This window comes from Entelurus aequoreus, linkage group LG06 (assembly GCF_033978785.1).
Source record: "Entelurus aequoreus isolate RoL-2023_Sb linkage group LG06, RoL_Eaeq_v1.1, whole genome shotgun sequence".
Taxonomy (NCBI): Eukaryota; Metazoa; Chordata; class Actinopteri; order Syngnathiformes; family Syngnathidae; genus Entelurus; species Entelurus aequoreus.
In genome coordinates this window covers 42,599,139-42,611,760 of record NC_084736.1, presented here as the reverse complement: position 1 = coordinate 42,611,760, position 12,622 = coordinate 42,599,139, and the positions used below count along the sequence as shown (strand labels likewise).

General features: G+C 41.5%; 1 protein-coding gene across 5 annotated transcripts in view; it reads left to right on the top strand.

The window, feature by feature from the left end:
* The window catches only part of LOC133652224 (endoplasmic reticulum aminopeptidase 1-like), an 87,925-nt gene that overhangs the window by 48,053 nt on the left and 27,250 nt on the right, over positions 1-12,622 (top strand). For all 5 annotated transcript variants that reach the window (XM_062050734.1, XM_062050730.1, XM_062050733.1 and 2 more), the window contains one exon: positions 905-1,061. In XM_062050734.1, the coding sequence (XP_061906718.1) occupies positions 905-1,061 (157 nt within the window). The remainder of the gene's footprint in view (positions 1-904; positions 1,062-12,622) is intronic.

Here is a 12,622-nt window from a genome sequence, read left to right as displayed (position 1 = left end):
TAAAGATAGAGAGAAAGATGATTGCAGCAATGTACAGAGACATCCTGGGTGAAAACCAACACTTCCCATCCAACCTGATGGAGCTTGAGAGATGCTGCAAAGAGGAATGGGTGAAACTCCCCAAAGATATGTGTGCCAAGCTTATGGTATCGTTTTCAAAAATACTTAATTCTGCATTTGCTGTCAAAGGTACATCAACAAAGTATTGAATAAAGGGTCTAAATACTTATCTAAATGATAAATAAATAAATGGGTTATACTTGTATAGCGCTTTTCTACCTTCAAGGTACTCAAAGCGCTTTGACAGTATTTCCACATTGACTTATTCACACACACATTCACACACTGATGGCGGGAGCTGCCATGCAAGGCGCTAACCAGCAGCCATCAGGAGCAAGGGTGAAGTGTCTTGCCCAAGGACACAACGGACGTGGCTAGGATGGTAGAAGGTGGGGATTGAACCCCAGTAACCAGCAACCTTCCGATTGCTGGCACGGCCACTCTACCAACTTCGCCACGCCGTCCCATGTTTATTTTTTTTTATTTTTAATACATTTGCAAAAATGTCTACATTTCTGTTTTTTCTGCTGAGTGTACATTAATGACAAATAAAATGAATTTTTTGGATTTTAGATTTAAAGGAGTCTGAAATAGTTTCCATACACACTGTATATTCGGTCAGTGTGTTTTGATTATGCAGTATGGCTGGAAATTACACACTAAAGTGTCAATAAAAGGAGAAGTGGTGATTATTTTTTGGTAATTTTAATAGTTTTAATCAATGAATTCCTAAGGTTGTTTTATATATGTGATTTAGTAAATCGTGTGGTGTAATGCTTATTAATGGAACAAAGAATGTAGCTTGTGTTCCCCATTAACCTCTTTTGTGGTGAATGTGTTGCAGCATAGGGAAAGTGGACCTGGCGACAGCTCTGGACTTGTCCACGTATCTTTCCAAAGAGACTGACATCATGGCCGTGAGTCAGGGCCTCGGAGAACTCTTACCTATCTACAAGCTGATAGAGAAGAGAGGAATCACTCAACTGGAGATAAGCATGAAGGTTAGCAAAGGCGGCGTTGTGAACATTATACCTTTTAGGGTTTTAATGTTTTTGCCTGGGGATTAGAGAAGCAATTAAGTCACTTAAAAACTGAAATGTGGCATGGCTGGTTTTAATGTGTCGATAGATGGTATGTAACAGGTTTGGGCCTAATGATTTTATTAGCATGCAAATATAAACATGTCAAACTCAAACCACATTCATTAGAGTTTGCCCACCTTCATATATCAAATCCCAGAATGCTTTGCTGTTGTGTTGGCGTGTCAGTCGAGACTAGTAAGCGTGACCGCTCCTTTAGTCGTTAGCAGCCAAGCTAGTAGGTCTTCTCGGGTGAATTGCACACATAAGTGTCAGAGATTCAGAAGTACAAAACCCAAAACAGTTGGCACGTTGTGTAAATGGTAATTAAAAACAGAATACAATGATTTGAAAATCCTTTTCAACCTATATTCAATTGAATAGACTGCAAAGCCAAGATACTTAACATTCAAACTGGTAAACTTTGTTATGTTTTGCAAGTATTAGCTCATTTGGAATTTGATGCCTGCAACATGTGGCAAAAAAGGCTAATTGGGAACAGGTGGGTACCATGATTGGGTATAAAAGCAGCTTCCATGAAATGCTCAGTCATTCACAAACAAGGATGGGGCGAGGGTCACCACTTTGTCAACAAATGCATGGTTTTGGGGTTTGTACCTCAACTTGCGAGTTGCTCTTAATTCAGAACACTTGTGCCTCAAATCAACGTGTACCATTAAAATGACTTGAAATCCATTTAATCGGTACTTGGCACACTTTTAACATGTTACATGCTTTTTTAAATGAAATACACACTTTTAGATCAAACTTATTTTATAAAAAATACAATATAACATACCGTATTTTCTTTTGAATAATATCGCGAAACAAAACGCCAGATAATATGTCTTACCATAATAATACTTGTATATTGAAGCACAGTACAATCCATCAAGCGGTGCGGCTTCATAGCTTACCAAAGTCGTATTAAAACATTTTGATAGATTTTTGAGCGCCGTGTGTAATGTTCTATCTTTTCAATGGAACATTTAAAATTTTGGTGTTGTTTACTTGAGTCATATTGCAGTCTATACATATCTCTTATGTGTCACTGCCATTATATTGCAGTCTACATATATCTCTTATGTGTGACTGCCATCTACTGGTAACTTATCATTACACCATGTACCAAATAAAATAGCTTCGAGGTCGGTAAGCAAAACCAGAATTATTCCGTACATTAGGTGCATCGGGTTATAGGACGCACTGTTGAGTTTTGAGAAAAAAAAAAGATTTTAAATGCACCTTATAGTCCGTAAAATACAGTAAATAAAGGTGACTGTTGGCGATATTAACATTTAAAAAGCAGGCTCTGCTGTATATCAACTAAAGCACTCCTCATTAGAATTCACGCAACCCCTGCATCTGTATGAATCCAAGTACCGTATTTTTCGGAGTATAAGTCGCTCCGGAGTATAAGTTGCACCGGCCGAAAATGCATAATAAAGAAGGGAAAAAACATATTTAAGTCGCACTGGAGTATAAGTCACATTTTTTGGGGAAATGTATTTGATAAAACCCAACACCAAGAATAGACATTTGAAAGGCAATTTAAAATAAATAAAGAATAGTGAACAACAGGCTGAATAAGTGTACGTGATATGACGCATAAATAACCAACTGAGAACGTGCCTGTTATGTTAACGTAACATATTATGGTAAGAGTCATTCAAATAACTATAACATATAGAACATGCTATACGTTTACCAAACAATCTGTCACTCCTAATCGCTAAATCCTATGAAATCTTATACGTCTAGTCTCTTACGTAAATGAGCTAAATAATATTATTTGATATTTTACGGTAATGTGTTAATAATTTCACACATAAGTCGCTCTTGAGTATAAGTCGCACCCTCGGTTAAACTATGAAAAAAACTGCGACTTATAGTCCGAAAAATACGGTATGCGCACTGTCGAGGTTTGAGAAAATGAAATTAAGTGCGCCTTATAGTCCGAAAAATACGGTGCTATAAACAAATACAGTTTTTTTTTTTGTAAATCAATGTAATAACAATGTACCCTGGAGAGTAGACTACCATGGTATTTCCTTAGACCGGCTTCTCCGTCAAACACACTATCGACAGTTTTCCCATATTTTCATTGATAAATGTCTAACTTTTAGATATCATTTTAACATCTTTGACAGGTGTAAGACTCATTCTGCTTCAATATGGTCCAAACTAGCAGTGATGCGCTCGAATTGCTTTTCCATGCTCGGTCATGTTTTTGATAAATTATTTATTCAACTCAATAAATATCATCCACTTCTCCTCAGCACTGTCCTTCACACTCACTTTCTTCCTTCCCATGCTTGGTAAAACAAAGTTATGTTGCAGTGGTACTCAGTTTTAAGACACCTTTTCACCACTTGTGGCAGTTATGACAATATAAAACAAACAGAAGAAGTCTAGAGCAAAAGTCGCAAAGAAGTTTCCTAAGCGCAAGAATTATGACTAAATTGGTAAGGCTGTATTTTCATTTACTCTGTAATTTTAGTTTAGTTGATCTAAGAAGCATATGCATTATTAATTTAGTTTATTTTAGCACTACATAATTGTATGTAAATTAAGTTTTCATCAGTTATTTATGAGCAGAGGTGGGACCAAGTCATTGTTTTGCAAGTCACAAGTAAGTCTCAAGTCTTTGCCCTCAAGTCTCGAGTCAAGTCCCGAGTCAAGACAGGCAAGTCCCGAGTCAAGACTGGAAAGTCTCAAGTCATGTCTCAAGTCCTGCATTTTGAGTTTCGAGTCCTTTCAAGTCCTTTTAACCACAGACTAATATATTTACACAGATTGTGTATGCTTTTAAAACGCTGTATTTATTTATTAAAACAAGTGCATTTGAAATTGCAGGAAAAAAAATAGTGCTGACATTGCACTTCATAATAGCACTATTAACCAGTCATTTTAAACATTTAACTGATTCCTTTACAGAATAAACACATTTGAAAGAACAAGTGCAACTGTACTTGTAACCTTGCCCGTATGTGGGCTCTGTACCGAGGATGTCGTTGTGGCTTGTGCAGCCCTTTGAGACACTTATGATTTAGGGCTATATAAATAAACATTGATTGATTGATTGATTGATATTTGCACAAAAGTGTTAACATTGTATTTCCATGGCATATTGCATTGTAACTAGTTCCACAGCAGTTTCTATCCTGTTCTTACCTTATCTCATTGATCTCATCTCATACTGTATGTGTTTATGTGTGCGTACACATGAAAAACATAACAAATACATGAACATAACAATGAACACAGTTGTACTTTTTAGATGTCAGGGCCCTATCCAATATGTACACATATTCTTAGAGGCCTACTGAAACCCACTACTACCGACCACGCAGTCTGATAGTTTATATATCAATGATGAAATCTTAACATTGCAACACATGCCAATACGGCCGGGTTAACTTATAAAGTGCAATTTTAAATTTCCCGCAAAACTTCCGGTTGAAAACGTCTATGTATGATGACGTTTGCGTGTGACGTCAATCGTTGAAACGGAAGTATTCGCACACCATTGTATCCAATACAAAAAGCTCTGTTTTCATCGCAAAATTCCACAGTATTCTGGACATCTGTGTTGGTGAATCTTTTGCAATTTGTTTAATGAACAATGAAGACTGCAAAGAAGAAAGCTGTAGGTGGGATTGGTGTATTAGCGGCTGTCTGCAGCAACACAGCCAGGAGGACTTTGACTTGGATAGCAGACACGCTATCCGACGCTAGCCGCCGACCGCATCGATGATCGGGTGAAGTCCTTCGTCGCTCCGTCGATCGCTGGAACGCAGGTGAGCACGGGTGTTGATGAGCAGATGAGGGCTGGCTGGCGTAGGTGGATAGCCAATGTTTTTAGCATAGCTCTGTGAGGTCCCGTAGCTAAGTTAGCTTCAATGGCGTCGTTAGCAACAGCATTGTTAAGCTTCGCCAGGCTGGAAAACATTAACCGTGTAGTTACAGGTCCATGGTTTAATAGTATTGTTGATTTTCTGTCTAACCTTCCAGTCAGGGGTTTATTTATTTTGTTTCTATCTGCAGTTAAACCCGATGCTATCACGTTAGCTCCGTAGCTAAAGTGCTTCACCGATGTATTGTCGTGGAGATAAAAGTCACTGTGAATGTCCATTTCGCGTTCTCGACTCTCATTTATAAGAGGATATAGTATCCGAGGTGGTTTAAAATACAAATCCGTGATCCACAATAGAAAAAGGAGAAAGTGTGGAATCCAATGAGCCCTTGTACCTAAGTTACGGTCAGAGCGAAAAAAGATACGTCCTGCACTGCACTCTAGTCCTTCACTCTCACGTTCCTCATCCACGAATCTTTCATCCTCGCTCAAATTAATGGGGTAATCGTCGCTTTCTCGGTCCGAATCGCTCTCGCTGCTGGTGTAAACAATGGGGAAATGTGAGGAGCCTTTCAACCTGCGACGTCACGCTACTTCCGGTACAGGCAAGGCTTTTTTTATCAGCGACCAAAAGTTGCAAACTTTATCGTCGATGTTCTCTACTAAATCCTTTCAGCAAAAATATGGCAATATCGCGAAATGATCAAGTATGACACATAGAATGGATCTGCTATCCCCGTTTAAATAAAAACAATTCATTTCAGTAGGCCTTTAATATAGTATACATTTTAACTGACCTTTATTTGACTGTTTGTCTTTTTGTAGGTGGCTAAAATACGCGGTGCTGCTGACCGGGTTGGGGCCGATGGCCCGGGCAGCCTACCGCAGCTGCCGGGCCATCCCTTTATGCGGTCAAAAACAAACGTACAAGAGAAACAAAATTCCCTTCACAATAGCGTTATGGAACGTCCGCACACTTTTGGATGTGCGTGATCTCTCATGCCGCCCGCAGCGAAGAACAGCACTTGTTGCGCATGAACTAAACCGATACGGCATTGACATAGCCGCCCTGAGCGAAACCTGCTTACATGGGAAAGACTCAATCACGGAGGCGGGAGAAGGCTACACTGGAAGGGTCATCCAGAAGGCTCCCGTCGTCTACATGGAGTGGGTTTTGCCGCCAGGACAAGCCTGCTTCACAAGATCCCAGAGTCTCCAGTGGGAATAAGCGAAAGGCTCATGACGTGGCGTGTACCACTCACCAAAAATCGCCATGTCACCCTTATCAGTGCCTACGCCCCAACCCTGGATGCAGACCTCGAGAGCAAGGACACATTCTATGCCTCACTAAACTCTGCCATTGAGGGAACGCCTCCCACCGACAAGCTCATACTCCTCGGGGATTTTAACGCGAGGGTGGGCTCTGACAGTGGGCTCTGGACTTGAACACTTGGTCAGCACGGGGTTGGTAGGCTTAATGATAATGGGCTTCGCCTCCTTACACTCTGCTCTAAACATCAGTTGATCATCACCAACACCCTGTTCCAGATCAAGGATAAATTCAAGACCTCCTGGCAACATCCTCTCTCCAAACATTGGCACCTCCTCGACTATATTATCACCCGTCGTAGAGACAGGAAGGAGGTCCTAATCTCCAGAGCGATGCATGGAGCGGACTGCTGGACTGACCATTGAATGATCAGAGCCAAATTTCAGATGGAAGTCCGCCCCCAACTGAAGAAAACATCACCAAACAAGAGACTCAACTGTGAAGCACTCAAATCCAAGCACTCTGTAGACCAGCTCAGAGCACAGCTTGCAGAACATTTGTCTGCAATCCCTGATACCCACCTGGACCCTGACATCAACACCTGCTGGAACTCCCTAAGGACTGCCATCCATCAGGCAGCAGAGGAGTCCCTTGGGTACACCAGGCGTAAACATCAGGACTGGTTTGACAACAGTGCACCGGATATCCATAAACTTCTCCAGGCAAAACACAAAGCCCATGCTGCTTACCTGGCCAACCCACAATCCATCACACTAAAGACTTGACTCTCCTCCATAAGAGCCGAAGTCCAGCGTACCCTCAGAGCCATGGAAAATGACTGGTGGATCAAGAAAGCCAGCGAGATCCAACTTTATGCTGACATAAACAATTCCCATGGATTTTATGATGCCGTCAAATCCATATATGGTCCACAGAGAAAAAACATAATCCCAGTCAGATCGGCAGACGGAGTCACCCTCTATAAGGACACACCCCAGATCCTAAATAGATGGGCTGAACATTTCAACACTCTCCTTAACTCCGAAAATCCCTCTGACCAGGACATTTTCACCAATTTCCCAACCACTCCCCCTGTCGACCATCTGGACTCCCCGCCTGCCTTTGCTGAGGTCCTAAAAGCCATCGAGGGCCTAAAAAACAACAAAAGCCCAGGCCCTGACGGTATCCCAGCTGAGGTGCTGAAGTTTGGTGGCTATCTCCTCACCCGCCGGCTTCACCTATTGATTGACTCCATCTGGTCCTCTGAAGCCATCCCCCAGGAATGGAAGGATGCTGCTATAATAACCATCTTTAAGAGGAATTTCCCTGCTCTCGGTTGCTGGGAAAGTTCTTGCCCGGGTCATGCTCTCTCGTTTAGTTACTCACATCTCTGAGAACATCCTGCCTGAATCACAGTGTGGATTCAGAAGAGTTCGCAGTACTACTGACATGATCTTTGTAGCCAGGCAGGTACAAGAAAAGTGCCGGGAACACCACCAGGATCTGTACATCGCCTTCATCGACCTGTCCAAGGCATTTGACACTGTAAACCGGAATCTCCCCTGGGACTTATTGGGAAGGCTGGGGATTCCGCCAAAGTTCCTCAACATCCTGAGACAACTACACGATGGAATGCGAGCCTGTGTCCGCATTGGAGGCCAGCAATCCCCCTCTTTTAATGTGAAAGTCGGGGTCAGGCAGGGATGTGTCCTAGCCCCTGTCATATTCAACTTCTTTCTCTCAGCAGTCACCCTCCTCTCACACAAAGCTCTGGGAACCACAGATGGCATCCACATACAGTTCCGGCTGGACGGCAGTCTCTTCAACATCCGGCGCCTCCAGGCCTTTACTAAAATTACAAAACAACAGATCCTAGAACTTCAGTATGCTGACGATTGTGCTCTCCTTGCCCACACGCCAGAATCTCTACAACGTGCACTTAACGTGGTCTCATCCACGTACAGTGCCCTAGGACTCAAGGTCAACATTTCAAAAACACAGATCATTGCACAACACTCTACCCACCAGTCAGAAGTGCCTTTCTTCAACATTGATGGTCAGCAGCTCACCATCGTTCCACATTTCACCTACCTCGGAAGCGTCCTGTCCCCCACCTGTAACATCGATAATGACATCCAGGTCCGTGTTGGGTTAGCATCTGCTGCCTTCGGTAGGTTCAAAACCAGGGTCTTCCTGAACAGAAACCTGACAGTTTCCACCAAAGCAGCTGTTTACAAAGCAGTTTGTCTGTCCTCGGAAGCCTGGACCCCTTACCAAAGGCACGTCAGAAACCTGGAGAGATACCACATCCGCTGCCTGCAACGGATCCTGGGTCTGACCTGGGAGGACAGAGTCCCACATGTGGATATTTATGACCGGACCCAAACACCCAGCATCCAAGTGTTCCTTGCACAAAGACATCTGCGCTGGGTGGGGCATGTAATCCGCATGCCCGCCCAGAGGCTGCCCCGACAGATCCTCTACGGCCAACTCCAGGAAGGCTGTAGGTCTCCTGGGGGTCAGCAGAAACGCTACAAGGACCACATAAAAACCCTCCTGAAGCGCCGTGCTATCAAGCCTTCCGCACTGGAAGTCTTGGCTGCTGATCGCCACACCTGGCGCGACTGCAGTCACGCCGGCATTGCTCATCTCCAGGAGCAGACCACTGAGAGGAGAAAACAACAACGTTTACAGCGACATCAGCACGCTGCAGGGGCCCCCCTCTCAAGCGTGGACTACATCTGCCCCACATGTGGCAAACCATGCGGGTCGCGCATTGGCTTTCACAGCCACATGCAATGGCATATACGAAACCCCCCTCAGTAACCCATTACTGGAGCAACGTCATCATCGTAATCGATGGACAGCCAAAGAAGAGAAGAACACATGAAAAACATAACAAATACATGAACATAACAATGAACAGAGTTGTACTTTTTAGATGTCAGGGCCCTATCCAATACGTACACATATTCTTAATATAGTATACATTTTAACTGACTGTTTGTCTTTTTGTAGGTGGGTAAAATACGCGGTGCTGCTGACAGCCGTCTAACATTACGTTACTGTGTGTGATACATTGACTAACGTAACGTTAACTATAGGTACCTCATGCAACCCTGCTTAAAAAAAATCACTTGACAAAAAGTATGAATAAGGTAGCGAACTGCAGTGGACGCAACAGATTGCCGTGTTTGCAATAACGTTATAACCGTAGACATCTTATAAGTAGATGCAGCATTGGCTGCTGTGACGCGAGCAATTTGGCCGCCATCCTGAAGTGGTGATGAGGAGCCGGCGAGCAGCCTAAACTGACAGTTGACAGGTAGAAAACAAAGATGCCGGGTTGGTGTTCAGCGTTTTCCTGCTCAAATGAGCGGACTGTTGAAAATAGGAATCGGGGGATTACTTTTCACAAGTAAGATTTAACATTAACGTACTATTGGTTGTATTTTGTGAAAATAATATTACCACAGAGTTGAGAAGGAGCGAAGATCTTCAATATTTGTATGTGAAAATCACATAGAAATCTTCTGGGGGAGGATGACCCCCCTACAGGGGTTTGGTTTACAAACTTTCAGCCCCACCTAAAACAAAATTCACCAGCCGCCACTGATTATGATGTGTTCTCATTTTAGGCAAAGTATAAGGCAATACTTTTTTAACAGTATAATTGTAACCAGGAATAAGTTTTCAAGTAACAATATTCAAATACTAACATTGTTGGGTAAAACAGAATTTGGTTTTATTCTGAATCCAGTGAAACAAATTGGTGGTTTTAGCTGATATAAAGACTTTCAGGTGTTTATATATGTTTATGTTAAAGTATTTGGCAGACGCTTTTAACCAAAGCGACATACATAAAAAATACATATAAAACAATCACTGTAAACATGATAATTTAAGGGAAGAATGTAATACAAAATATCAATACAAAGTGTCAAGACAGAATAAACTCTCTGCTGCTGCAGCAACAGAGATACAGTCTATACAGTAGGTCCCTAAGATATATAGATATCTAATGTATTCATACATTGTTTATGTAGAATATACGCATGTTTATATAACCTAATCATATTGTTTCTTAAACTTAAAAATAGCTGACCGTTTTTTCCCCCTTCTCTGGGATTATATTCACAGTTTTGATCTCGGACGTCTGCTCACTTATAGCATATAAGAATATTCTATTACTGTTAAGCAAACTATGAATAATAAAACACGCCAAAACATGTGTCCTTTATCATAGCTACACGTATGACAAAAAAGCATGTGAAAATCAGTGTTATTCAGTGAGGTAAAATGAATTAAATGCGCTGACAGTTCATTGCTCCTGCCAAATGAATTGCACTGAGTGGAGCGGATCACCACTCCAAGATGGCGCCCCCGCGTCTCGTCAGCGGCAGTAGGCAGTAGCGGTCGATGCTGCGTCTACTTATAAGCAACGTTCCCTCTAAGGTGCGCGCCTGCGCAATTGCGCACTGCTCAAGCGTCCTCTGCGCACAGCAAATATAAGCCGCGCACCAAATCAAACCCATCTGAATTCTAAACTAAATAAACACATTTATTCTGTGTATTTTTGTAATGCATCTTTGAGTGACAGTGACAACAAGCGGCACTAACGGTGTTCGTCAACACCGTTCAATTGAACACCGTTCAATTATTGTAACGTCTATCGAGATGCTTCGAGGACAGGAATTATATCGATCACTTTAATGAGCAAAACTGTTTATATTCGGCCAAAACCACACCAAAAACATGAGTAAAAAACTTCTATCTCGAAAAACTAGTCATTTTCTGCCGTACAAACCAGGCCAAAACCAACTTGTCATCCGTCACCAACATGCATACCACTAAGCCACTGGTGCGTTTATGGCCACACAAAAAGTCGGACAACTCAAACACCACACAAAGTTACACTATGACTCCTCAGTCATACGTGTGCTTATTCTACTGTCATTTATTAATAATGTTAATTTATTTATATTAATCATGGAATGCTGTTCAGTGTTTCCCATAAACTGCCAAGATACCTGTGGCGGTGGGGGCGTGGCTATGGGCGTGGTCACCATGACATCATCGAGTAATTTGCATAATTTACTACAATGATATGATTTTCTCTAAAAAGGCTCAAAAAATGTATACTTACCAATTAATAACAACAGTTTTGTTTTAAACGTCCATCCATCCATCCATTTTACAATATAATTACAACACTTTATGTACATATTTATATACATATTTGAACAATAAGTTATTCACTGAAATATATTTATTAATTGTGGTTCTTACAAAAAATATATCTTATAAAATATAAAAGCTAAAATGTCTCTTAAAGCTCTGCCCCTTTAATTAGTGCATACTAAATAATTTAACTTTAGCCTACTACTACAACCATATTATTTACCAGCAACATAAAGTGAAACAGAGGCAGAGGTGTCCTGCCACAGTCAGTAACAAATAAACAGAAAACAGTAGTGGTCAAATACAAATAAGGCAACAAGAGAAGTGTCCTACACTTCTCTTTTGTAAAGTAAATCTGAACAGCCTATATGGGCATCTACATCAACTATAATTTGCCTGAGAAGCTGGACAGGACAAAAAAAATTAAAAAAAAGAAATAAAAAATTCCATTTGTGGCGGACGTAATTCTTTCGTGGCGGGCCGCCACAAATAAATTAATGTGTGGGAAACACTGCTGTTACTAGAGAAAGTTACAGGAATGCACACTTCATCCTATGCTTACATTTCATTGTGCAACATGAGGATGTTTAAGGGGAACTAAATGTGATCTCTGAAAGGGGTACAAATGATTTCCAAAGCAGGACCCCCACCCAGACATATTGTACAATACTAATCCATAGTTTATGAAAAACAAGATTTCTTTTATTTTCATTACAAGTGGGCCAAATCACTAATATTACTAAATAATCTCATGAAAATGACTCCTCTCATTTAAGTGTTATTATAAAAGATTGGTTTGAGACAGGTGTGCTGCTGGTTTTGCCACGTGTGATGTTGCTCACATGTGCTCCACTGAATGCTCAGGGAGTTTTTGTGTTTGCTCACACACATGAACAATTAGAGGGAACATTGCTTATAAGATGTCTATGGTTATAGCGTTAGCAGTGAGTTTACAGCCTCACTGATTTAACTACACAGCAAATAAAAGTTATGTTACTTAGCCAATAAACGTTAGCTTATATTCAAAACTTACCGTTCTGTTTGCAACTTCAAATGTCGAACGAAGTTGGAAGTTGTTGCAATTCCTTTTTTGTTGACCAAGTCGTAGTTCGTAGGTTGCTCTGCAATTTGATTGGATGAATGCCGTGGGATGAAAACTACATGGATCTAATTTGA